We start from the raw sequence: 27,484 nt of genomic DNA on the forward strand, positions 1-27,484 counted from the left end.
TCTGGTGAGGTCCCATCTGGAGTGTTGCACCCAGCTCTGGAGTCCCCAAAAAACAAAGTATGTGGAACTGTTGGAGCAAGTCCAGAGTAGAGGCACAAGGTTGATAAGAGGACTAGAGCACCTCCCCTACAAGCACAGGCTGAGAAAGTTGGGGCTGTTCAGCCTGAAGAAGAGGAGATTGCTTGGAGATCTCCTTCCAGTATCCAGGGGCCCTACAAAGAAGCTGGAGAGGGACTTTTCATCAGGAACTGTAGTGACAGGACAAGGAGTAATGGGTACAAATTGAAAGAGGAGAGATTTAGGTTAGATATTAGGAAGAAATTCTTTACTGCTGAGTGGTGAGACATGGGAACAGATTGTCCAGGGAGGTTTTTGATGCCCCAGTCCTGGCAATGTTCAAGGCCAGGTTGGATGGGGCTCTGAGCAGCTTGGTATAGTGGAAGGTATCCCTGCCCATGGCAGGGGTGGGGGTTTTAACATCTTTTCCAATCTAAAGCATTCTATTATTCTATTTTCAGTAGCCAAATCTACTGAATAAATTCTTGAGTATGAGAGTTTTTCAGGTTATTAGACAATCAGGTTCATTGCCCAATCCATGATGAGGAATTTTAGTCATTAATGTGGTAAAATGTGATTAAACTTTATTGCGTGTTTTTTTTGGTGTTTGAACATCTTGTTAAACTTCAAATTTTAAACCACCTCTTCTGCTTTTTGACAATTTGCATGGTATTTCTTCTTCAGGATTGTTTAGTCAGATTTCTGTAGTTTTTCCTTCATTTGAGACACCAGAGTTTCCATCTTGAAGAAACCGCTGCTCCCAAATGTTTGAAAAATAATTCTACTTGTTTGAATTTCTCATTAACAGCCTAGCCTAATACCTTAATTTTTAATGATCAGGGAAAAAAATCTAGATTTTTAGTTTCTTGAACTGCAAAAATCCTAAAATTGGCATGATTTCGTACCTAAATGGTTATAGGCCAGAATTTCTCATCAAGAAAAATAAATCCTTGAGACAGTACTGTAGCATATTAGAACAGCTTTCCAGGGGCTTGAAAGTATGCTTAGTGTAGTAATTTCAATAGCATAACCAAACATTTAATGACCTAATCATATAGATATCCACTTGCCAAAGGGAGACTTTATTGCAAGAAATCATATTCAAAGGGAAACTGGGTTTTTTGCAACTATGGGAGGTGAGTCCCAATAGCGCAGCTGTGGGAGAAAAAAGAAAACCATGAGAAAATGTTTATTTTCTCAGTAAATGTAATATATATATTGAATAATCTCAGAAATAAAAGGGCACTGTAGAGAAATACCATTTCTGTGTTAAATAAGGCATATACTGATTTTGGTAGTGTGAAACTTACTTGTAGATTTAGTTAGAGACAATTAGAAATTAAAGGAAAACTATCTGTGAGGTGTAGCAAAGAGAGAGAGAATGAATGACACTATCAAAGGCAGATAGCATAAAATATTCTGAAGGTACAGCCATGGAATTCTTGCTTTAGTTTGTTCCCAAACCTATAGCTGGAAGAAAAATTGAAAATTCCATGGCTTTCCAGCTGCATCCTTTAATTGGAAGAAGGTGGAAATGCATTTACAGTGATAGGTCAGACACTTGTGACGGTTCAGCTGCATTACTCACAGCCTGGTACAGCACTGACCACGTTTAGCACTGGTGTAAATAGGTTGCCCCCTTTCCATCTGTGCTGCAGTTCCATGTTTCTTTATAGAAGCACCCTGTGAGTGTCATGATGGCATGCTCTTGGCATCAGAAGGCTTCTGCAGATGAAGTAGGAGAATGCTTTATGGCTTGTGATGTAGCATGACGTATTTGTCGATGACCTTCTTCTGTAACCCCTCTGTTCTCATCTCCCTTTTTCTTTCTGTTCCAATTACTTTGAGCAGCCTCAAGAAAAAAATACCAAACCACCAAAATGAGTAAGTCCCCTATGAAGTCATGAAATGTTTCCTCTTAAATAATGTCATTTCATGCTTCTACATCTTAAACTCTGACCATTTTCTCCAGTGGGGAAAATGTCAAGTTTAAGTGTCAATACCACTCATTACTAACTAACCATTAGTATCTGAGTGAGAAGTAGTTACTAATACATTCCAACAGCCCAATTTTCAGTGTGTGTTTGGAGAGAATACCAGAATCATTAACTTTTCTACTTCTAAGGCATTTTCCATGAACAGATTATTTTTTTCTAATTATACAGTTTGAAAAAGAAAAAGACTACGATGTCATTACTCCTCAGTTTGCTGACATGCTACTATTTACCAACAGACTGGTGCACCAAGATGGAAGCCTGCCTGACTTAACTATGATGAATTTAACAGCCAGCAGAGAAAAGGAAGAGGATAAAATGCTGGAAGAGGCTGGTGAGAAAAGAATGGAAGAGCCAGAGGGGGAGGGAGGGAAAGGGAGGGTCAAAAAAGGAAAAGAAGAAGAGAAGGAGGATGAGGATAAAGAAGATGATGATGATGATGAAGATGATGATGATGATGATGAAGACAATGAATCAGAGGAAGAAGAAACTACAGGTAAGCTCTGCAGAGTGCAAATTTTTCCTTCCTCAGCCTTAACTAACAGTGACAAAAGGCAGTTTGTTCTTGGTCATCCCTGTTAACTTCAGTCACCAGGTTTTCCTTCTAGTTTTGTGTGCAGTCTGTGTCAAAGAGCCTGAACTGAGCAGATGGCTACTTGTCAATTATTCAACAGGCTACAGACTTGTTTAGGGGAAAACCATACTGTAGGATACTGAGAGGAAGAAACCAACAGACACCCTCCCTCCTTCTTCTAGATGGTCTGGATTAAATTATTTGAAGGCTACCCCAAATCCTAAGAACTTCTTTAGAGTAAAATATCCTTACAATAAAGAAAATAATACACATACATATTTAATATGTGATACTGCATGCTTTCAAGGCACCCCTCCCCAAAAGTCCCAATGGCTTTGCTTCATTATTTATGTGTGCATTAGTGTCATATTTTTCACTTCTGCATATGGAATGTGCAGTTGATGCCAGATGAACATAAAAAAGCTTAAGGGCAGGCATGGGTACAGCTTATATTGTCATCCTTGACATTGCTAATATGAACTTCTAAAATTAATTATTACTATAACTCAGTTTGTAATATGAGCCAAAAGTGAAACTAGGGAAGAGAGTTTAACACACAAGGAAGCTGTATTCTTTGGAAAGGGCCTTACTACAAATTTAGTTACTCATGCCAGTATTCACAGGACTGTGACACAAAAATAGGAAGGGGGTCTTTGTCAAGGCAAAATGGCAGCACATCAGACTTAGCTGCCCCAGGGAATTATAGAATTGTTTAGGTTGGAAAAGACCTCTTAAGATCAGTGAGTCCAGTCATTAACCCAGCACAGCCATGTCCACCATTAACCATGTCCCTTAATGCCATATCTATATGTCTTTTAAATACCTCCAGGGCTGGTGACTCCACCACTCCCCTGAACAGCCTGTTCCAGTGCTTGAACCTCAGCTGAAACTACTTATCTTTCCTGGCTGGAATATCTACCCTCATAGAGGTGCTCATGGGTCATGGAAACCTTTATTGGCTAGCTTTCATACGATCTGTGAGGGGTGAGGAGTCTGGTGCACTCCAGCTATCCCAGCTTGCTGGAAGGACTTTGGGACAGAGGCCAGCTGGTGGATGTTACTCTGTGCTGTGACACATGCAAGCAGAGTAGTGGGGAGCTGCAGCTGGTGGGGCTTGGAAATAGCACGAGGGGATCAATCTTCAAGCTGCACATGCATTTATTTCTACCGGAGTTAAACCATTTTTACACAGCCTTGTGGCCATAGCTTTGACATTAAACATGTTTACTTGTGTAGACTTCACACAGTTGTACCATCTTTCAGGAGATAAAGTCAGGCCTGTATTTTATTCCCTGTGTGTGTAGTGCCTGGCTGTGCTAGACAGAGCTCATGAGAGCACCTTATCTACCTGCTCCACTTAACTGGCACGGTCTGGATACATCTTGCATGATGCAACACTGCAAAGGAAAATAAATTGAATGAAAGAATGAGTGAGAACATTTATCTCTGTAAAGACTTCCCTTTAATACTCTCATTGTGCTTAAAAAAACACATAAAAGCTTTTAGTTCTGTAGCTTAATTAATTTCTCAAGTTTAATTATGCGCTCATGGAATTTACATTACTCAGCATTTTTATTAGGATTTTCTAAGCTGTGTTTGGAGAAAAAAGGCAAAGGAAAAAAAATGGAATTTGGTTGTGAGGTATTCCAGAAGTCTGCTTTTTCACACAAATGTGCATGTGCTCTTCACACAAATGTGCATGTGTTCTTCACACAAATATGCATGGAGTAACCATCTTCATTTGCTTTATATATAAAATAATGTGATAATTTGAAATAATTACATAAAGAAGGTGGTAACTCTTATGCATTCTTACCAGCTTAGACAGTGATGTGGTTTGGTATCACTTGCAAATGTTTCCATCTCTGATGTTAACTATAAGAATGTTCTCACAGCATGAAAAATCCTTCTTAATCTCCAAAATGCTTCTGAAACACTGAATACAGTGTGAAGAATCTATACTAATAAATACCACTCTCCAAAATGCTTCTGAAACCCTGAAGGGAGTGTGAAGAATCTGTACTAATATGTACCAGCCAGGTGAAACAGTTTTATAGCCAGCCCACCAGCAAAATCATCTTTGAGAGAGCACTGAGAGAGCACTGTTCAGCAAAAGTATTGTCATGTGCACTCACATGTAATAGGTGATGTCACATGATTGCTCCCTGGAGCAGTGTTTGGGAGGATGGCTTTTTTAGCAAAACACCCCTCTGAAGGGATACTTTCACCAACCTTCAGGCTCTTCACTTGCTAAAGCTTTTTAAACTGAGAGAAATATTTGGCAGAACTACAGTTTGCCTTGCTTGTTTTAGATGTCTGTCCTGTAAAGGCACAGATTACACTCTGAGAGGCTGTGCTGTTTTCCAGGTAGTTTAGATAACTCTGAGATCTGAAGGTGTCTATAGCACAGTTGTCTAAACCCATGTGACAAGAATCGAAGTCCTAGTGTGACAAGAATCCAAGTCCTAGTGTGCATGGATTTCTTCCAAGCTGGCTGAAAATCTTTCTGAGTAGTGTCTGTGCTTTCTGAAAGTGGGCTGGGTCCATAGCTTTCAAGCATTAAAAAAAATTTTATTTTTCTGAGCTGGAAAAGGACCAGGGCTGGAATCAGTTCCTGAATGAGATCTCTAAGCTTAGGTCCAAAAATACTGGAGGACAAGAGTCCAAAATGAGCTCTGATAGAGGGCAATGAAAGCAAAATTGGCAAGGAAGGCCACCACTGCTGCTTTTGAAGTGCAGAATCCTTCCAGTAAATGTGGATCAGAAGGGAAAGCACCACAGCTAAGTGGGCTTGAGCCCCATTTTTAGATAGTTAACCACTGAGCCATAACTTTATGCTCCATCTTGTCTTACTCTAAGGCTTAGAAGAGAAGCAGAAAGCTCGTTGTTTTCTAGTGGAGTATTCCATTTCACAAAGACCTTCTGCTTTTGTCCTCACAATGATTCTGCTTGAACATCCCTGCAGACTTAAGGAACAAGTGGCATCTGGTGATTGACCGCCTTACAGTGCTGTTTTTGAAATTCCTGGAGTATTTTCACAAGATGCAAGTCTTCGTGTGGTGGCTGTTGGAGTTGCACATCATCAAAATTGTTTCCTCTTACATCATCTGGGTCACAGTGAAAGAGGCAAGTAAACACCCACTGTTAAATTCTTCCACATCCTGGAGGCTTGTCAGCATCTGCCATGTGGTTACACACCCAGGTGTAGGGAGATGGCTTCCTCCTGTCAGACCTCACTGAAATTATGGGATACAGCTGGGTTTGTCACCTGCTGGGAACCTGCCATGACATCTTCCACCTTCTCTCTGTCTCAAGCCTCTCAGCCCTCCCATCTTCTCCAGATATTAAAGTTTTATTAGTCTAATTCTTTGGTTTTAAGAGACATAACTCCTCTCCTGCTCAAACTCCCTGTGGGCACCATCCAGGGATGGAACTTGGAAGGTACATATAGGAAAATTACTTAAACTTGGTCTGGTGCTTAAGAAATAAAGATGTGAAACTATGCCTAAAGTCAAAGGGAGCGTAGGTTTTAGCTGTTCTTTTGGTGTGGGCAATGTGAGTTCTCTATGTGACATAGACATTTCTTGAACACGGTAGCAGGACAGGATTCACTAAAAACAAAAAACAAAACAAAAAAAAACCCAACAAAAACAAACAAACAAACAAACAAATCCTTTCTCTCAATTTTTTTTGTGGGGGAAAAGCCATGAGGTTGCACAGACACACCATCTCTTCTTTGTTTCATGTGTACTAAAGCAGCAGAAGCTGCATGTGGTTCTTTGTATTTCACATCTGTTGATAAGGAAGCTGTGGAGCTTTGTGGGTCTAATAGTATTAATACTATATAAATGGTATATTTCTTCCTAAACCAACTGTAAAGTTTTTCCTTCTTCACTTGCCAATTTGTGTCTGTGTTATTGTGAGTATTGTTGTAATTTATTTTCCTCGAAGTTTCTGCGTGTCTCTTTCTTTTGAACGATTCTTTTTTTAGCTACTGTGGAAAAGGTCAAACTTTCTTAGTTCTTTTGTTACTCCATGTAATTTCTGTACTGTTTTTGTGTTTTCAGGTGTCTCTGTTTAACTTTGTGTTTTTAATTGCCTGGGCTCTTGCTTTGCCATATGCTCAGTTTCGCCCACTGGCATCAAGTATCTGCACTGTTTGGACATGTGTGATTATTGTCTGCAAAATGTTATACCAGCTCTCATCTATTGATCCCAAGACTTTTTCCAGTAACTGTACATTGGTGAGTACAAATGCATATTACAAAGGTTTGACTGCTGTCTTCTTCAGAAAAGAAGAGTGAAAGGAAGCATATCAAGTACTGAAAATGACAGTTCACCTGATGTATTGTTGTTGATTATCATACCCTCCCCAAGCAGTCTTAAAGTTATGTTTTATTACTGTTGCATTTTCCTTTTAGCCAGGAGAGAATGAAACCAAGGTCAATTTAGAAGAACTCAAAACCTCAGTGCTCTACAGTGGGCCAGTTGATCCTGCAGAGTGGGTTGGATTGAAAAAGTCTAAACCTCTTCTTGTGTACTTAAGGGTAACTTCTTTAATTATTTGCATTCAGATATTTTATAATTTGTGATGAAAGCAGCAGTATCTTTGACATAAATGATCTGTCTCACACAAAAAAAAAATGTAATGCAAACCATTGATAATAGGGAAGTACAGAGGGAAAGAGGCAACAGAAAACCATATCTGTTACACAGAACATTTCCAGAAGGGATTCAGTACCAATTAAGATAATCTTTCATGTAAAAGTATGGCTTTTGGATGCTATCATCTGTTAAAAGCTCTTCAGGAAATGTTATATTTAAGAACTGTAAGTAATTAAGAGGTATGTGGCTTGCAGGTACCAAAGGACTTATGGGTCTAATTGGAGTAATTGCCCTGAATGACGGTGTTGCTGTAAGCAGTTAATTTTTTTAAGTGCTTATTCTTTAGCCACAGTTTAGAAAATACAATGAGTTAAGAGAATCATTCATTCAAATGCTAGTAAATGGATGTCTTTTGTTTTTCTTCTTGTTTTTGGTTGATGCCTGTGAGCAATATTTTATTATTCTCGTCTTTATTAAAAAACCTTATTTAAAATGAAAATGTGCTGAGTCCTGGGGAAAACCATAACAATTATTAATTTAAAGAATCTCCAAAATTCTATATACACAGTTTAAAAGTTGTCTGAACAACATAAAAATCCCAGTGGCACATGTTTCAGGAAATTTTTGTCCCAAATATTTCTCAGAGAACAGAAATCTAGTTAGCCACTTCTGCTTAATTTATGGCTTCCTTGCAGGACTTTCTCAGAGCTGGTCTTTTTAACCAGCCCAGAACTTTTGGATTTAGTTAGTACCTCTCTTCTGTTAAGCATAGGGCAGATCTTCCTCCTGAGATAAGTGAAAAATCAATTCATAGCCACTCAAGACTGCATCCGAGTCAATCTAACTTTGGGACAGAAGAAGCTGTGCTTGAGCAAAGACTGGCAAATAGACTGTTCATTTAAAAGAGTGTTCATTTAAATTTGCTCTATCCAACATGCTCATTTGGGGAAGTTAGTGCTTGACAGCTAAACCCCTGCAGATGACTTCTGTGTATGTTTGTATTTTCTATCTCCTGCAAAACAAAGCATGATACCTTAAGAGAAGCTATGCAATATCAGAGGGCACATGGATGGGTCAATGTCATTTCCCTCCCCTTCTTTTCCACAACTAGTGTTCATGGCAGTATTTTTTAATGAATGGCTTCATATGTGTCTTCTGGATGTCTTGTATGATTCATCAAAATCTAAGAGTTGGTAGGAACCTTACTTTGTTTCAATGCTAGTAACTGGGAATAGGTGCCAGTGCATTCTGGAGTGCAGAAGTACTCAGTGGTAACATAAATTTGAGTATTTAAGGGGATTATGGTTTTCAGAAAATTTTATGGCTTCTTGACATTTTGACTTTTATTTAATAATCTTCTGATTTTGTCTTCCATAGAATAACTTACTGATGCTGGCTATTCTGGCTTTTGAAGTTACAATCTACCGTCATCAAGAATACTACAGATGTCGAAATAACCTTACTGCACCTGTGACTAAAACCATTTTTCATGATATTACAAGAGCACATCTGGATGATGGACTGGTAAACTGTGTCAAATATTTCATAAACTACTTCTTCTACAAGTTTGGTTTGGAGGTAAATAACTATGTGTTACTGTCCTTTACAGTATCATTCCAAACATTTTGATTGTGCTATTTTTGAATACTAGCTTGGGCTGGGTTTGACATCTAGATTCTTAGTCATCATTCATGTTAGTCATCTCTGGTCCCTTATCTTGTCTGTTTGTTGCACATGAAATGTACTTTCAAAACATCTTTGCAGAAATAGTGATTTTTCACAAATTTCTATGCCTATCTGAAGGCAAATACCAGAGCAATGCATCCTAAATCTAATTCTAATGATCTTCTTGACTTATCTATTAAACACTACCACCACTTGCTACTGATAAGTGGAGTAAACTGTTCACAGCCAGTCTGAGGATAAATAATGAGTGAAAATTAAAAGAAACCAGCCAGTTATTTCCTTTGGGAAAAATATTTTAAGATCATCCTCATCTGAGAAGAGAGAAAACCAAAATGGAGTAGTGCACTGGATAAATTATTCACTATGAAGTGTTCACTAAGTTTGAAAACATGTTCCTTGGTATTGAGTGAAGTGACTGCTTTCAGTGAAGCCAGAAAACAAATGCTGGAATGCAGAGCCTTTAGAATAATGGAGAACTGAAGCTGTCTTACAGGAAATGACTGGATTTGTCTATCAACAATAGAAGCTGTATGATCTAAATCCATTTTCCTTTTGTCCATTTCTCTCACAAGGATACATTTTAGTTGTTACTAATCTTAATAGTTCCTGGTCTTTTCCCTGTCTGTAAGTCCTATCAAAATGCATGGCTGTTTAATATGTTCCTTGCTTGGCAACAATTAAACATTTCTCTTATCAGCTGTTGTGACAAGGCTCTTTCCTCTCTGTATCTTTAGATACACATAACGAAAATCTGCTCTAGATAGAGTATCAAAAATTTGGGTGTTTGGGTGGAGTGGCAGAAGTTTCTGTCAGAGCATGTTGGTTTGCAGGGGTTCCTGCAGTCAGACGCAGCATGTGTCCAGGCATTCTGTCAGGATCCACAATAATTTATCATTGCTGCATTGACCAGCCATCAGGTTGTAAATGTTGCTTATGTTTCTTTACTTTGTTTCCAGACCTGTTTTCTTCTCTCAGTGAATGTAATTGGTCAGAGAATGGATTTTTATGCAATGATTCATGCCTTCTGGCTGATTGCTGTGTTGTATCGACGTAGAAGAAAAGCTATTGCAGAGATCTGGCCAAAATATTGCTGTTTTCTAGCATGTATCATTACATTCCAGTACTTCCTTTGCATTGGCATCCCACCTGCTCCTTGTAAAGGTAAGGACACTCACTCTTTATGGCAAATTACTACTGTTTGGTTTTACAGAAAAGTGCTGGAAAATTGGTAAGAAACCATAAAAAGGATTAAGTAATTGTTATAAAGTACTGACTGAATTTTTGCATGTTTCTGTCACACAGACTATCCATGGAGAAGTGGTAATGCTAACTTCAACTCCAACATCATAAAGTGGTTATACTTTCCAGACTTCATTGTGAGACCAAACCCTGTCTTCCTTGTGTGTAAGTATTTTAGCACATAGTTCTGAAGTGTTTATATGTCCTCTGCTTGAAACACCTGTACAGTGGAATTTGAAGCCAGCCTTTTATCTACTCTTCAGTAGCAGGATGATATATTTTCTTGGAGATTGAATTCTAAACATGGCTTTGAATGTAGTAGAAAAATTCACAGAATGAGTAATTTTTGTATCAGCTTTTCCTGTACACCTTTTTTAATAATTCAGCATGAAAATGTATTAATTATTTCCCCTTTTCTCATTTATTTCTCCATAAAAGTAATATAAAATAGCAGGTAGAAAACCTAAATACATTAATAAATTTCAATTCAGAGTTAAATGCATTGAAAGACGCTTGGTCTTGAAGGTTGTGAGTGTGGGAAAACAGTCTGGTAACTACATTATAATATATCACAACTCTCCTTACACATATGTTGGTGACTGAATTTTTCCTTGCAATCACTGCTTTCTCCTAGATGACTTCATGCTGCTTCTGTGTGCATCCTTGCAAAGGCAGACATTTGAGGATGAAAATAAAGCTGCAGTACGAATCATGGCTGGAGACAATGTGGAAATTTGCATGAATCTTGATGCAGCATCTTTCAGCCAACATAATCCTGTTCCTGACTTCATTCACTGCCGGTAAAAACTGAATCCTAAACACTTGGAAAATCTACCTTTTTGAGAAGTTCTCTGCTGTAAAAGTAATTCTTACAGCTTTGTATTTTACTTGGAATTTGTATTCATGCATGTTCCCATCTAACATACTTTTTACTGCTGTGTGAGACAGCAGATAGTTAATTTCTGGGTAATCAGCATCTGGTTTAGAGCAGGGTGGATGCAAACAAGTCTTCCTAAAAGTGATGATTGTTTTAAGTGCCCTCCAGAGGAGTTCAGTGATAAATTTGCCTGAAAGCCTACATTCATGTAATCATAGACTTGTTTAGGTTGGAAAAGACCTTTGGGATCATCATGTCCCACTGCTGTCTTAGACAACCAACACACTGAAAAATGTTCACCTTTAGGTCACAAGTTCTTGTATGCTCTCTGTGCACATGTAGATTTAGAAAGTTTGGGGGAAAAATGTAGTTCAGCTGCTTGGATTAATATAAACTTCAGAAAGAATCTTGGTACTCAAATTTGAATTTCCCTCCATGAATGCCCTTTGGGGGCATTCATGAATAATCCATGTCACTCCAACATAGAGAGGTAAGGATGTTGTGTAGGACCATCTTGAAGGTTTTATAGAAGTTCAGGTAGATGACATCTCCATTTGTTGACCTTATAGAGTATTGCTGTTGCTCCATCAGAAAAAAACACCAGAGTGGGCAGGCACAATTTTCCTCTAGTGAAGCCATGCTAGGATCACCCTCTTGTCTTGCAAATGCCTTCATATTTCTTCCATTAAGATCTGCTGCATGATCTTTCAAAGCACAGAGGGAAGGCTTGCTCATCTGTAATTACCCACCAGGGGAAGGAAGGTGTCTTCCTTCCACCCTTTTTTAAGCTATAACTTCTTTTTTGTTTGTTTGGGTTTTTTGGTTGGTTTTTTTTTTTTTTTTTTTAAGTATTAGCTGCACAAATCTGTAATGGGAACATGTAGGATGGCATCTCTAAGTATAAACAGACCTTCCTTTAGTATGAACTGCATAGCATATCTTGTGTTCTTGAAGGAATCCTACCTTTCTTTGAGCTCTTAAGAATCTCTTCCAATGCTTTCATTACAATGCAGATGATCCCAGGTTTTAGATAATATTATTTTTGAGAGGTTACATACACTGTGCATTTATAGTCCTAAATGCCTAGTTTGCTTCAAAGAAGCACCAGAGTATAGCTGACAGTACCTTAAAGGTGACTAAATCTTTCATTTGGAGTTATAAATCTTTAAGAGAAGGGCTTTCAGTTTCTGGGTGATCCACTGATGATCTCCCTCAGAAGAAAATAAATGTATCTGGCATCCATCCAAGACAATTTGGAACTGAAATGGCTTTATCTAAAAACATTTCTTGTACTTTTCAATAGAAGTTTCAGAATAGTCTAAATATTTAGTAACATGGAAAGAACTTGGTTCAAACCTTATCCAAGCAAGTGAAATTAATAATAGCATTTCTCCAAAAGTCAGTCAGAAAGAGCCAAACAATAAGGGAAGATAACCTGGTTATGAATAAATAATGAAGCAGGAAAAAAAAATTAAAAAGTTGTGCTCTGTTTGCTGTGTTTTCTGAGAAGCCTGATATGTATTTACTGCTGTGTAAAAGAATGGCAGTTGCAGACCAAAGCACCCTTTCTGAAGTATCACTTCCCTTGAGAAGATACCAGTTGGTCACTTTTCTAGTAGGCATGGTTAAAAAGCAACATAAACAGTGGCAGAAAAAAGAACATATTTCCAAATGCTTCATTTTCTTCTCTCTGGAGAAATACTCAAATTCAACAATGATAAATAGAGTCTAAGTAAGAGATTTCCTGAAATTTTCTTGTCTTTCCACCCCCAGATTTCTCAGGGGATACGTGCTTGACCCCCAGAGAGTGCACTTCCAAAGGACTTCGAAATAGAAATAAGAACAAAGAATAGAAACAGGAGCTTTTAGAGTGATACAGGATTTAAAGCAACCTCACTGAGGATAATCCTTTCCCACAGTCTCCACTGCTGGAAAATTCTCATTTCAGTTCCCAAGAAGTTTTCAGACATTCTTCTAGACATTGTCAGGGAAAAAAAAAGCTTGGGACTGTACTCTGCTTTTTTCCACTTAAAAGCAGAAACAGTCATTGAACTGTCTCTAATACCTGTCCTCTGGGAACCATCACAGGGGAAGTCAGCTAAAGTGCCTGAAAGGTGGCTCTAATACCAGTCTTGGAACTGTCTTCCAACTTAGGTTAGTGAGATAGGACCTGCAAATTAACAGGCTTCCTGTCATATTTGTTATTTAAAGCAGATAAACATTCTGTTGCTAAGAAAATGAGCCTCAACAAATAACACAGTTGTGAATTTGGGTCTTTTTTAGGTAAATACAAGCATGAAGGAAGGACTTCACTGGTAAGAAAGTAACAGTAAAAGAATATCAGTCCTTGGAAAGGATTGAACAAAAATAGTAGGAACTTAGACCTATAGATCCAAAACATTAGACTTGAAGAAGTCCATTGAAATAAGGGAGCTAGGTTTCCGAAGATTGGATGTTGCTATTGGTGAAGGTAAAATCAGTGAAACTTCCTTCTGAATGCTGAAATAGAGCTCCAAGGAAAGGCTTTGAGGATGGAAGCTTGAGAAATTAATGCTGAGATTAAAAGGGGAAATGAGCTCTGATGCATGGTGACACAGGCTGCTAAGAGTATGAGGAATAGGAGATATGGAAGAGTAGAAAGAAAGAAGAAATTTGGGAGTAGGTGCAGCTTACAGAATGCATGTGTATAGGGATGATATGCCTGTAGGAAAGGCAGGGGGTAGTCATCAGAAGATCACAGGAATAGCCTTGGGGTTCTGTGGAGGTGGAGACCACACTGAAAACAAAGCAGGGGGCTGATAAGGGGAAACAGTGAAGCTCCCTAAACAGCCCCTTCTCCAGCCTGAAGAAGCCTTGAGCTGCATCCATCACCACAACAGCACAACAAGCACTCACCCGTGTGTAAGCAGAAGTGTGATCTTCCCCTAAACTTCAAAGCACTGGCTGAGGTCAAATACCATTCCTGAAAGGGTTTATCGGCTGCAGCATCAGCACCTCTTGGTGCCTGCAGGCAGAGGTCCAGACAATAGACTGCTTGTAGCCAAACACATAATAGCATGCCAGGAAAACAACTACACCTAGAGCAATCTCTCTGAAACAGGCTGGATTGTATTACAGTTAAAAATTAATTCCTGTGGAAATAAAATATTGAAATAATCGTGGTAAAACCAATAAAGCTTTAGAAAAGAAAAGCGGATAATCTGACATAGAGAGCCGTCTGAGGTTACAATAGTTTTGATGGATGTGTGGAATGAAGTTCAGACTTTGTCTTCCTTGGTTCTGAGCAAATTGATACAGTAATTTTTTCCAAAATGTTATCCAGAGTATTAGTGGGTTCTGCTAATGACATGGTTGGAAAATCAGTGGGTTTTATTTCTCATTAATCTTTCAGGTTTCTTCTGCGTAATTTCTCATTCAGAGTCTGTCATGCTACCAAAAGCCATAATTTGATGCTTTTGGTGTGCTGGTGTAGTGGCTAATCTTCCTCAGATGTGTGACTGTGTTCCTAGTCTCCTACACCCTCGCACCTTTCTGCCTTCATCACACCAGCACTGAGTTGGTTCAGAGGCTGAAAGAGCAGAAAAGTATCCCTTCCTTCTGTCCTCCCCCAAAACAAATAGATTAAGCATTTCCACCTGTCTATATAGAAGTTTTCTAACAGAAGGTAAGCACCTTTACTATCCTTGTGAATTTGTTGGGGTGCTTTGTCCTTCAGCCTCCCACTGTTGCATTATGATCCCAGGGCAAGGAACTGAAACTCCTCACTTCCTAACTTTCTGAGCTTTGAGGCAGAATTTAAAGATTTGCATATGAGAATGTTTCAAATTATTTGAAAGGCAGTGTGTTGAGAACTCCCCACTAAGACACATTTTTCTTCCTGCTCTTACAGTATTTGACCCATCCATATCAATATAAACAATTAATGAAATTAGGGGCATGCCTGACTGACTTTACACTGTAACAGACAAGATTTTGCATATTGTAACTGGAAGAAATGTGATTCCACGAAAAATTTTATTCATCTAAAACAACTTGAGTGGTTATCTCCATTGTGCTCAGCGTGGCATTATTCTTGGGATAGCACAGAAGTACCTGGGATGGTTGGTGATCTTCATTGGCTAGGTGTGTCTTGCCTGACTTGTTCAAACACTGTATTGCAAGATGTCCTCTCCAAGATGAATTCTTGGGAGCCATTTTTATTGATGGACTTACTTGTAACTGCATAGTTATAAAAGTCAGAATACTTTAAGAGCTATATCATTTGTCATTTGGCACAGTTGTATTGCCTCCTGCCATCTGAGAAGTTTTCCTTTACATCCAGTTTTGTTGTTTAGTTGGTTTAGAGATGCCTGAGGCTATTGTATTTAATGTCTATTTTGGATATAAGAAGAGAAGATGTATTTAATATTTTAGGTGACTGCTAAAATGTAGCAATTGACTACCACTATAGTGGAAAAATAGCTAGATTATTTTCCTTCCTTTCATATTCTCTCTGATTTCCAAAAATTTTAATTTAAGAGGGGTATCTGCTGCTGTGACTCAAGCAAACACCATGTGTATATGTTGTAAAGTTTGGATTCAGACAGTCCCAGTTTTCTCTAAGACTCACAGTTCATTTTTATTGAAGAGTATTAAGACATTGCTGTTTTTTTGATCAATTCAGTTCCATTTTGGGCTTTTCTCAAAATATGCTGATGCATTTTGTTGGTAGCAAAGGACAAGCTTTTTGAAATAGAGCAGTGTCAGGAAAGTGATCTCTTCCTAGCTATCCCACAAACCAATAGTTATTATTAAAGAGATATAAAACAATATTATTTTCTGGAGAAACAATGTAAGAACCATTTCCAGTGCATATTAAGTTAATGAAGATCTCTTTGACTGCTGTCTTCTTTATTTTCCCAGTGCATATTGATTATTTTTTAATGTTTTATCACCCAGAGCCCAGTAACATCTCCAAAATCATGATATTTTGTATTTCACAGGCAGTAGATCACAAATTTCTTAAATATTTGTGGGAAATAAACATAAAGGAGCTTTCTTGTTACCTTTCACGAAATGCCTCTCTGGTGAAATGTGTAATACAGGCCTATAAATGTAGGACTATAAATACATACTCCTAGAAAGTTCTGAGCCTGAGAACATCAAGCAGCAGGGGCCTTTTTATGTGGATTCATACAGTGCATTTAGTTCATTTACTCCTTACATGGTTTGGCTTAGGTATATGTGCACTCCTGTAGCTCTGTCTCCCTGTCTGGTTTCCTGACAAATGTAGTTTCACAGCCTGGGTGAACAGACTCTAAAAACACAGTTAGATTTGGAATCAAAACAGTATAAATGGGAGGAAACTAAGAATTAGTTGGTTTTGCAGTGTTTAGCTATATGTAGTATTTGGTATTGCCTTTGGCACATATTCTTGTTTGAAAGCTCACTGAGTCAATATTAAGTCGAGACTTTTAGGAATCTGAAAACACCAAATTGTTTCTTTCTCTTTCCCAGTGTGGGCCAGGCTGATTTCAGATAGCTCTGTCTCATAGCTTCCTGGAAAACATTTCAGTAAATTCTGTCATATTTCTGTTCTGTAGAAACCTTTTGCTCCTCAAAACTTTTGCAGTTGATCTCCATTAGAGAAAGATATTTTTAGCAGCTGTCTTTGAAAATTAGTTTTTTGACAAGGCTGAATTCCCTAGAAGTCATCAATAAATGTGGGACTGTTTGCAGTGGTACTGTAGCTGGCTTTTTAAAATAGATTTGCTATACTATTTCTCACACTTCTTTAAAAATTATCTCAGACAGCCTTTACATCACAGATACGGCATTGCCAGATAACATCATTCTACCATGAAGTTTGGTGAGCACAGGTTTTCCCACCCTTCCATGATACAAGGCTTGATTCTGAAGGAAGCATAGTACCCTGAGAAGGTGTAGTAAGGTGCTTACACCCAGGAATGAGCTAGAGTGGAGTGTATGAGCCAGGCAGACCTGTGCATGAACTCAGCCCATGACCATGGTGTTAGTGGTGAGCAAAAATGTTGAACTGGGACAGAATGCCCAGAGACCATCAGCACAAGTAGGGCAGAAAGAGGAAAGGCAGCACTGCCCTCAGGAAAAAATGGTAACGTTTCCTCCTTGTTTCACTTCCAGGTCCTACTTAGACATGTATAAGGTGATAATATTTAGCTACCTCTTCTGGTTCGTGCTTACCATAATCTTCATCACGGGAACCACAAGGATCAGCATATTCTGCATGGGTTACTTGGTGGCCTGCTTCTATTTCCTTCTCTTTGGTGGAGACCTGTTGCTGAAGCCCATTAGGAGCATTCTGCGTTACTGGGACTGGCTGATTGCCTACAATGTCTTTGTGATCACCATGAAGAACATCCTGTCGGTAGGTAGTGGCTGCTTTTCCTCTGCCCTCAGCACTTAAGTTTCATTAAAAGTGGGCATAGTGTGTTGGGTGGTCATGAAAAATCCTTTTTCAGGACCACAACCTTCTGGAAGCACAAAGCTTTCTCCATTTTAATTCAAAACTGCTAGAGAATGGCAGTGCATATCCATCATTGGAAAATGTGCACCCAAGTGCTCAGTTGGGCTCTGTGAAAGCTCACAAGCTATTTTCAAAGGGCCAGGTTCTGGTTTCTTTGCCCAGTAAAGTCCCTCCTTAGAAGTCTCATGAAAGTCTCAGTGGAGTGAAAAATGAGTAAGAAGTACAAGATTAGTCATACTGTTGATAAATAGTGCACATTTAATTAGACATTTTATTTAAATAAGGAACTTTCAAACCTAGTACGAGATGCTGTTTTCTGATGTAATGTAATTAGTGAAGCTGACTACAAACTTACAAACTCCATTTCTGTTTCCATTAGAACTAGTGTGAAATTCAGGTGGAAACAGATGTATTTGGTAATTAAATGCCAAATTATTCTGCAAAACGTTAAAGATTTTCTTGCATTAATTAACTCTTTTGTGTGTGTTCTTATAGTGGCACTGATAGGTGATTGAGACAAGCCAGAGATTTCAATCTTTCTAGAAGATAGATAAACTTAAATTTATTCCTGAAAATTGCTTTTTATCTTTGAACATTTTTAGTGCTGGACTGCAAAGAACAGACATTTTTCTTTTTACATTTTTTTAAGTCACTGTACTGAAATACAATTGATTTATGGGTGGTTTGAATTTGCAAATGTTCTAAATGCTTACATATGTGCTTCATTTTATGCTTGGAAATTCAGTGGAGCTCTGTGCCTCTTAAGCTTGTCCATGTATGTTTGCGAGATTAAGCCAGTGGTTTATAAAAGTTGCTTAGTTGTCACATCACATCATATGCCAGACGTGTCACTTTCTGTGCAAAAGTAAACCCACAGACCTCCTACCTCACTGATAATCAAAAAAACAAATTCTATCTAAAAGTAGTTTATGTGTTGCTGGTGAAGCCACTATTTCTTCCAAGCTGTTTTAGTAATGAGAATAATTTGACTGCCCTTGGCTGAATTATATCTCGTGTAATGTAAAAAGATGCAACTTTTCTTATCTTTGCTTCTGCTATGTCTTGTTATATGGAACTGTCCTTTTACTTTGCAGATAGGAGCATGTGGCTACATTGAATCATTAATTAAGAATAGTTGCTGGGTGATTCAGGCATTTAGCCTGGCTTGTACAGTTAAAGGCTACCATATTCGTAAGTAAAGCTTGTTTTTCTTCATAATTTTCTATAAATAAAGAGTCACCTTTAAAATCTTATATCATATTTAAGTTGTGCCTTCCCTTGACATATTACCTTTTGAAAAATCTTGGCTGTGTATTGATTAGCAACACAGAATATTGAAAATATTTCGTAGAACCAAGGGAGACACATAGAGAGAGAAAACTACCACCATCCCCATACACCCACCCATAGCCAGCATTTGCTGTAAATTAACAATTCACTCATAATTGGCACTTAACACAGTTTCCATGCACATGCAGATAATGTGATACTCTAGTTTACTGTACAACTTGAACTAAAATGTCAGCTCACCAGCACTGCAAGGACAGGACACCTTTTCCCAGCTGCACTCCCCATGTGCTGTGTGGACTCCCATTCCTTCCTGTGTACCAGGGTTCAGTGATTCAAAGGGTAAACCAGTTCAGTCCACTAAAATGGCATGGAAGTGGTAATTTTTTGCATGCACAGCAAGTATAGGCACTTTTTCCTTGTGATTATTCTCATGTGGTAAAATGAATGGAGTGGATAATATCTGTGGATGGGGGTGAGAGAAAGGATGAAAGAAGTATGGAGAGCAAAACCCATCACCTCTCAGTGACCTGTTAATTTGTCTCCACTTTGTCCTGACACCCTGAGTTGACCAGTTGAAAACACCTGAGGTTTTTTTAGAACTGTTGGTTTGGGTTTTTTTCTGAATTTAAAGAACTGTTTCATCCTAGTCAGTCTGCAGTAAAATTCTGAATTACTTTCATCATGATTGATTCTAATAGGTAAGAGTGGAATAGGGGAAAAGAAAATAAATATGAAGACACAAATTCACAGGATGAAAGATGCCCGGTAGTTCTTCTGTTATCCTCAACGTTTTGGGCAGCAACAGAAACTTAGACACAGGTTTTTGACCCTCCCAGGGGTTGGGCGCAGCCGGCTTTGAAGCTCTTGGAGTTTGACCTTCCCGAGCTATTAGATTGGCTTGCTTGCTAGAAAAGCCAGCTTCGAGCCAGAGCTTGTCCCTTGAGTCCTTCTACTGCCTTCTGTAGGGCAGCATAGGCCATGTAGTTTATAGTCCAGCTCCACAAAACCCAGTTTTAATTTTTTAATATCCCCAAGAGAGCTGTCTTACAGAGAATAAAGAAAGAAAGAAATAACCCAAGCCAAAATCTAGAGGTAGAAGGAATGGGATTTCCTCTCTGCCTGTCTCCTCCTACCCCAAAGGAAGCAGTTTTGTGGTTTCAAATATTTCTTCTTGTATGCAATGGAAAGGAGCTTTGAACTGAGTTGTGGAGAGGAAAAATAAAAATATGATATGGTGGCAGCCAAAAAGTTATTTGCACAAAAATAAAACACTTCTTTCTCCTGTTGACAGTGTTCTTAATTAAAAAATTACAGAAAAATTCACTTTGAAGTGAAGAAAAAATTCAAATATGCTATTTTAGAAAACACTGAAATCACATAATTCAGTGTAACAAAATATATGCCTTTACCATTCCTTGTTTTCAAGTACTTACTAAAGTAGGGTTAATTTATGTGCAAATGGATCACTTCTGATGAATTCTCAGTTTTCATGGGATATCACATTGTTGGAAGCATTCCAGTTTGTTGTAAAAGAAATTGTAGTATAACTCAAAAGGAAATCCATGAAAATTTTCTTTAGAAAAATCTCATTCAAATAATTCAAATTGAAAAGGCTAGGATTATTTAATTGATTAAACATTATAAAAGAATACTTAACACTGATGGTGTCTTTTTCCAGCAACGAGCAATCTAGACTGTAAACTTCCCAGTGGAGAGGCAGGAATCATTTGGGATAGTATATGTTTTGCTTTCCTGCTTCTGCAAAGAAGAGTCTTCATGAGTTACTACTTTCTTCATGTGGTTGCAGACATAAAAGCTTCTCAGATCCTAGCATCAAGGTAAGAGAATATTTTAAAGAAATTAAATTAAACAGCTCAATTCTCTCATGATGGCAGTGCTTACTTACTGATTACAATAGGTAGTACCAAAACAGTCCTTTAACACTGATTTAAGCAATCCATACTAAATTTGTAATTGCAAACCCACCTTTGCCAGAGCACATGCAAGAAACAGATTAACTGAGAATCTTATAGAAAGTAAACCATCCTTTCTACCAAATAGCATCTGCTGCTCCTATTAAAAGCTCTGAAAGCTCACGTGTGTTGCAACAATTTCTCAACATCGATATGCATGAGAGACAATGCTAGACTTTCTGAGTCTTGGAAATAAAATATTCTGCTGTCAGAGCCTGTTTGAGACAATTGTCCTTAGAAATCCCATCTCAAGAAACATTGCAGGATGAGGAAGACAGGGAAGTTCCAATTTCCAGCTTGGGAAGAAATGAGAAGAGTTTTGGAAAGCATCACATCACTGATCACTGACTAGGTTTGGCAAGTAAGTTTTAACCTCGTTGGGCCTGTGACACCACAAGCATCCTCTCATAGCCATCACTAGAACAAACATTCTGCTGGTTTACAATAAGAAGGCAGATGAAGAATGAAATTCTGATTTTAACTTCCGTAAGATTTCTAATAAATTACTTTGGTTATTTATTGATTAAATGTATTGTGGCTTTTTTTTTTTTCTCCCTTGAAAAACATATCAACATTGATTTCTGACTGTTTCAGGGCAAAATTTGGCTTGCATGTTCTGAAAGGAAGTAGTTTTTATCCTCCTCTTTCAGGGATCATTTTAAGAAGGGGTCATGTTTAGCTGCCTATATTAAACAAAATTCAGCACTGTAAAGAGGACTACCAAAAGACCTGCACCTCCGCCCTACGTTGCATCTCTTAGTCTTTTGTTCTGGGGTCAATTTCAGTGCTGATACCCAATTTTGCTGGATATGGCCTTTTTGTAGCTCTTTTGGTATGTATGCTAGGTTCACTGTGAAAACAGCATAAAGCAAAATCATGAGTATCAAAATACCTCCTAAACAGGGAAATGTGCATCCAGAATGAAAGAGTAGACTTCTGAAAGTATAGCTTTTCCTATTGAATTCCTGAGAAAAGAAGACTTTAGATCTAGGCTACTTCTTTGAAAGAGACTTTGAGACCCTTAGAACAGTTTTCAAAAGCTCATGTGTGAATTAGAAAGCAAGGATGCAAGATGTCTTAGGCCAAGACATCCAAATCAATGAGTTGATTTCATTTCTAATGTACTTGAGTGAGAAGCCATACTCTTTTGGCACACCAAAAACTTGCTCAAGGGTTTGTATTGTCAGATTGAAAGCACCACAGTTTTCAGAGAGTAAAAGTGAAGCTGAATCTATGCTCACCATGGACCTGGGAAAAGCTGAACCTTGCTCACAACTTCCCGGAGGACTGAGGCAGGGGGTTGAGGTGATTATAATGCTGAAATGGCTATAAAGAAATGCCAGTGGTGCGCAAGAAATCCTTCCTCAGCCTTGAACCTACTTGTATTCTTGAGGACTGGAAACTAAAGGGAACTAAAGGAAAGCTAGAGGAACTAGAGGGCTGAGTAGGGTTCACAACATTTCCCCTAGATCTTGAAATTTTTGACTGTAAAGGTATTACTGTTCTTAATCAATTGATTGTTTCTTTCAGGACCTGGATTAGTTTTGTTTGATGCAGCTAAGGTCACGTATAGAGGGAACATAAGGTCATGTATAGAGGGAACTCTGTGATTAGTTGCCATGAGGAAAACTTAAAAACATTTAACTTGTCGTCTCCTTTTCTCTTTTCCTCTGCTCCATTTCTGATGTAGGGGTGCTGAGCTTTTTCAGGCTACAATTGTAAAGGCTGTAAAGGCAAGAATTGAAGAGGAAAAAAAATCAATGGATCAACTGAAAAGACAGTATGTATTTAATGTATTTATGTATATATGTATCTCTTTATATTTCTATGCATATGTATGTACATAGTTAACTGATAGCACTCTCTTTTATAGAAATGCTTTAACATTATTAGAATTTTGTTCTGTATATCTGGTATCTGTATTCCTGGAAAAAGTTTTTGCATGACTGCTCCTTCTGTTTTGTTTGTGGTTCCTCCTCTAGTGTTGTTTGAGCGCAAAATATATGTTTACTGAAAATATTTGCCTTTAGTTTAAGTGGCCTGGAGATCCTTTCTCTTTATATAGCCCATAAGTCACTTTGATTTCTCTTGCATGCAGCCAACATGCTGCTTTTGTAACTACAGAAAACTTTCAAGGTTCCCCCACCATGCTGCATGGCAAGCCCTGACTGCTTTCTAACCAAGTGTCAGAGCCCACTGATGACAGCTTCTTCCACACCTGCATAACAGAAGACTCACCAGAAGGTTGAAGGGATCATGTTTCCTATCAATAGAGAGTCACAGAATCATAGAATTGCTTGAGTTGGAAGGGACCTTTTAAAAGTCATCTAGTTTAACACCCCTGCAATGAGCAGGGACATTTTCAAGGAGATCAGTTTGCTCAGAGCCCTATCTATCCAGCCTGACCCTGAATGTGTCCAGGGATGGAGCATCTACCACCTCTCTGGTAAACCTGCTCCAGTGTTTCACCACCCTCATTGTAAAAGCTTTTTCCTTTTAGCTAACCTAAAATGGCCCTCCTTCAGTTTAGAGCCATTGCCCCCTGTCCTCACAACAGACCCTGCAAAAACATTTGGCCTCGTCTTTCCTATAAGCTCTCTTCAAGTACTGAAAGGTCACAATAAGATCTCTCCAGAACCTTTCCTTCAGGCTGAACAACCCTAATTGTCTCAGCCTTTCCTTACAGGAGAGGTGCTCTGTCCTCTAATCACCTTTCTGGCCCTCCTCTGGACTATCTCCAACAGGTCCATGTCCTTCCTGTGCTGGGCACCCCAGAGCTGGATGCAGCACTCCAGATGGGGTCGCACCAGAGCAGAGGGGCAGAATGCCCTCCCTCACCCTATTGCCTACGCTGTTTTGGATGCAGCCCAGGACACAATTGGGTTTCCAGGCTGGGAGTGCCCAATGAGGTTCATGTCCAGCCTCTCATCCATCAGCACCCCCAAGCCATCCTCGGCAGGGCTGCTTTCAGTCAGTTCATCCCCAAGCCTGTGCTGATGCTGGGAGTTGCCCTGACCCAGGTGCAGCACCTTGCACTTGCTCTTACTGAACTTCAGGAGGTTCCTGTACACCAAATTCTTGAGCTTGTGCAGGTCCCTTGGGTTGGATCCCATCCTTCAGCTGTGCCAACAGCACCACACAGCTGGGTGTCATCTGCAAACTTGCTGAGGGTGCACTTGATCCCACTGTCTGTGCCATTGATGAAGAAACTAAAAATAGCACTGAACCCCCAAGGGACACCACTTTTCGCTGGTGTCCATTGAGACAAATGATCTTAAAGGGTGAGAATGCAGTACAAATAGTTCAGGAACAGCCAATCCCTGGTTCAGCGTGGCAAATTTCAGAAAAAGCACTGTATTAGGCAGAAGTCCTTTTTTTCTCAGAGCTTCATTTTTGTGTTTCAACTCCTGACAACAATTCTTTCAATTTGAAATGATAATAAAATAGTTGATTGGAAGTAGGTAAAGCAGTTGTGATAGCAGGAAACCCAGTTCTCACTCACCACTGAGTGAACATCCATGCTTGGTCTTTCCAGCCAGCCCCTTCAGACTGATGTAACTCCTTCATTTTAAGAGCAGGATTAATAAAAGTGTGGGATATTTCCCTTAGAAGTGTTGCAGAATATGTATGTGTGTGTGTGTGTGTGTGTGTGTGTGTGTGTGTGCTTAACACTTGTTTTTCAGCATGGCTCAAAAAGAGTGAAGGCATAAATCTAATAAAATTCTTCCTTTTGTTAGGATGGATCGCATCAAAGCCAGGCAGCAAAAATACAAGAAGGGTAAAGAGAGGATGCTAAGCATGAACCAGGAGTCCTCAGAGGGGCCAGAGATTCAGAAGGTTTCTGAAGAAGATGACGAAGGTACCATTAGCTACTCTTGTACCATATTTGCAGTTGAGCACTAAGGATCTGACAGACCTGCTAGTCGGATAAGGGATAAGTTGTTCTTGAAAACCGCCAGCATGTAACAATGTTGTTAGCTGAGTATGAGTTTCACACTGGACTCAGCGCAAAAAGATCTGTGTTACGGACTGTAACAAGGTTTAGAAAAAATGGTTTGCTTTGGGATACTTTTGCTTAACTTCAGGCTGTTGGCAAAGAGCTGCAAGGAATCAGAGGCTTGTTTTGATAAAAGTCATTATCTATAAACCACAGTTTTACAAATAGGTAGCACCAACATTTTTCCAGCAACATTTTCTGGATGCTGTTATGGATTTTTTTTCAGTCACTGAAATGTTAGTATACTTTTAAATGTAATTTAAAACATGGGAACAGACAAAATTATACCTGTCTAGTGCCACATTTCCAGCACTGACCTGGGATCAGCACTTACTGGATTTAAAAATTTTTGAGCCTGAAATGTAAGGGGATTTGAAAGAAGGGAAAAATTTTTCCTCTTTAAATTACAGTCAAGTGTGACAGTATGTTTTAAAACAAAAAACACATCTTTTTAGCTGTTTTAGAGTGGAATGCTGTTTTAACTGCTGCATAAACCAGAGTATTTCTGCTTAGTGGTCATGGTTTTGAATTATTTTAATATTAAATGTGGTCATTAAATCTGACATCTGATGTGGTCATGAAATTTTAGCTCTTTTGAGAGAAATTAAAAATTATTAATCAGTGTAAGAAATATGTTTCTCATTTTGTAAAATTAATATTTAAACATATTTTATTTTAGGAGAAGCAGAGAAAGAGAAAGCCAAGGGCAAAAAAAAGCTGTGGTGGCGGCCTTGGGTTGATCATGCTTCCAGTAGGTTTTCTCAATCCTCTTACAAATATGTGGATTTAACCCTTATATCCTTGATCAGAATGAAGGCATTCCCATAACCTGTTTGTTTTATGCCTGATTTTGTGATTGTGACTTGATAGAAGGCTTGGGTTTTTTTTTCAAAAAATGATTTCTACTTTCCAATCTTCAAATAATTTAACTATATTTTGAACTTCTATGTGTTGGAAGCATAGCTAGCTCATGATATTTTGAGCATTCTTAGAAGAATTCAAAATCAGATAAACATGTGCCAAAAGAATCCGTCTTGACCTCAAAAGTTTCAGCTTCCCAATACTGCAGAGCTCAACCTATTTAAAATGTGAATGTAAAAGTTTGCCAATGCATTCTAAGATTAGTCATGATTTCTTTTTCATATACACACATCATATATCTTTTTTCATGCTTCATCGGTCATTCTAGTGTCAGCTGTAGAAATCTGAGTACCATAGTAAGGCAGCAAGACTACTCCCAGAACTAGGCTGTGTAGAGCTTAGCTGCATCTCTCTGACAACACTTTATTGTGTTGTTGATGCCAGTTTTTTTGCAATTTCCATTTTTTTGTGTGTGCTTATCTGAGAGCAAAAATATATCCAGCCTTGTGCACAAGAAGTTACTAGCATATGTCACTCATATAATTGATGCACTATGATATTTTAATTTGCTTTTAGCCCAGCACAGTCATATGATAGAGCTCTTTGCTATGTTATGCATTAGGTAAAACAGGAGAGCTGAGTAGGCTGCAATCTCAAATCAGATGTCCTTCAACTGGATGTTTGTTGAATGAAATCAGACATGAGCTGTTAATAACGTCTGAAGATGTGAAAAAAATACTTAAATATGGAGCATTGAAGAGAGTTAAATCACAGAATCACAGAATCAGAGAACATGCTGAGTTGGAAGGGACCCATCAGGATCACCCAGTCCAACTCCTGGCCCTGCGCTGGACACCCCAAGAGTCACACCATGTGCCTGAGAGCATTGTCCAAATGCTTCTTGAACTCTGTCAGGCTGGTGCTCTGACCACTTCCCTGGAGAGCTGTTCCAGTGCCCAACAACTCTCTGGGTGAATAACTTCTTCCTATATCCAACCTAAACCTCCCCCAGCTCGGCTTCATGCCATTAAAAATATGAATGTCTATATTGTGTTTGGTCATTTAGTTTAAGAGCTACTTCAAGTCATAATTTTACACATCTACATAGTACTTCATTTACCTGTATGTTTGTATTTATAACTCCAGCAGATATATATTTGCCAGCAGTGTTTAACAATACATGGAATGTTTGTTTCTATCAAGTCACAAGTAAACTGTGCCTCTATTTTTGTTTTTCTAAAGGGCACAATGCCACTTTAGAGAGACCTATCCTTTTCAAAAGTCTTATGAAAATGAAATTCTTGTCCTGTAATTCCATTAAGAACAATGACAAAACAGATAAAAACTATAATTTGTGAGTTTTTACTATAAAATTTCAAGCCATGGTGATTTTGAAGGAATGGGATATGGTCTCTAATTTATTCACCACTGGTTTTGTAGTAAGAAGAACTGCACAGAGAGATATTGACTTTGGCTTTTACTTATTTCATCCTCATTTAATGTTCTTAGGTGGCAAATTGCATTTTGGTATTTAAATATTGAGCAATTTTGAAATTATTTACTGCAATAATGCAAAACCTTGTAAGAAAGATCACAAACCCTGATCCTACCACCACTGGTTGCCTGCCACATGTCTTGCATCCATGTCACTGAAACACAGCAGTGACAGTAGGTGTTCAGGGGCATGCAGGCTGGGAATGGACTCACATGCCCCATGCATTCTTTTTGAAACACCACTGTAACTGCAGCTTTCTGCAGCATGTGGCTGTTCATCTCAGCAAATGGGTTTGTGGGTGTATATATGTATACATTGAAGTCACTCCAGCTTGAAGTTTGTCATTTAGATT

The 27,484-nt window shown here is 38.6% G+C and overlaps 1 protein-coding gene across 2 annotated transcripts in view; it reads left to right on the top strand.

The window, feature by feature from the left end:
* Positions 1–27,484, top strand: part of PIEZO2 (piezo type mechanosensitive ion channel component 2) — a 285,437-nt gene that overhangs the window by 213,048 nt on the left and 44,905 nt on the right. Inside the window, exons 19-33 of one of the 2 annotated variants that reach the window (XM_085052533.1) lie at positions 1,909–1,941; positions 2,291–2,547; positions 5,591–5,751; positions 6,693–6,869; positions 7,047–7,172; positions 8,608–8,808; positions 9,873–10,077; positions 10,219–10,320; positions 10,790–10,955; positions 17,174–17,417; positions 18,611–18,707; positions 20,485–20,644; positions 22,470–22,559; positions 24,517–24,638; positions 25,456–25,527. In XM_085052533.1, coding sequence (XP_084908659.1) covers positions 1,909–1,941; positions 2,291–2,547; positions 5,591–5,751; positions 6,693–6,869; positions 7,047–7,172; positions 8,608–8,808; positions 9,873–10,077; positions 10,219–10,320; positions 10,790–10,955; positions 17,174–17,417; positions 18,611–18,707; positions 20,485–20,644; positions 22,470–22,559; positions 24,517–24,638; positions 25,456–25,527 — 2,213 coding nt within the window. The remainder of the gene's footprint in view (positions 1–1,908; positions 1,942–2,290; positions 2,548–5,590; positions 5,752–6,692; positions 6,870–7,046; positions 7,173–8,607; positions 8,809–9,872; positions 10,078–10,218; positions 10,321–10,789; positions 10,956–17,173; positions 17,418–18,610; positions 18,708–20,484; positions 20,645–22,469; positions 22,560–24,516; positions 24,639–25,455; positions 25,528–27,484) is intronic. The other variant, XM_085052532.1, reaches the window with a different exon arrangement.

Source organism: Lichenostomus cassidix, chromosome 2 (assembly GCF_008360975.1).
Source record: "Lichenostomus cassidix isolate B80296 chromosome 2, HeHo_3.0, whole genome shotgun sequence".
In the NCBI taxonomy this organism is placed as follows: Eukaryota; Metazoa; Chordata; class Aves; order Passeriformes; family Meliphagidae; genus Lichenostomus; species Lichenostomus cassidix.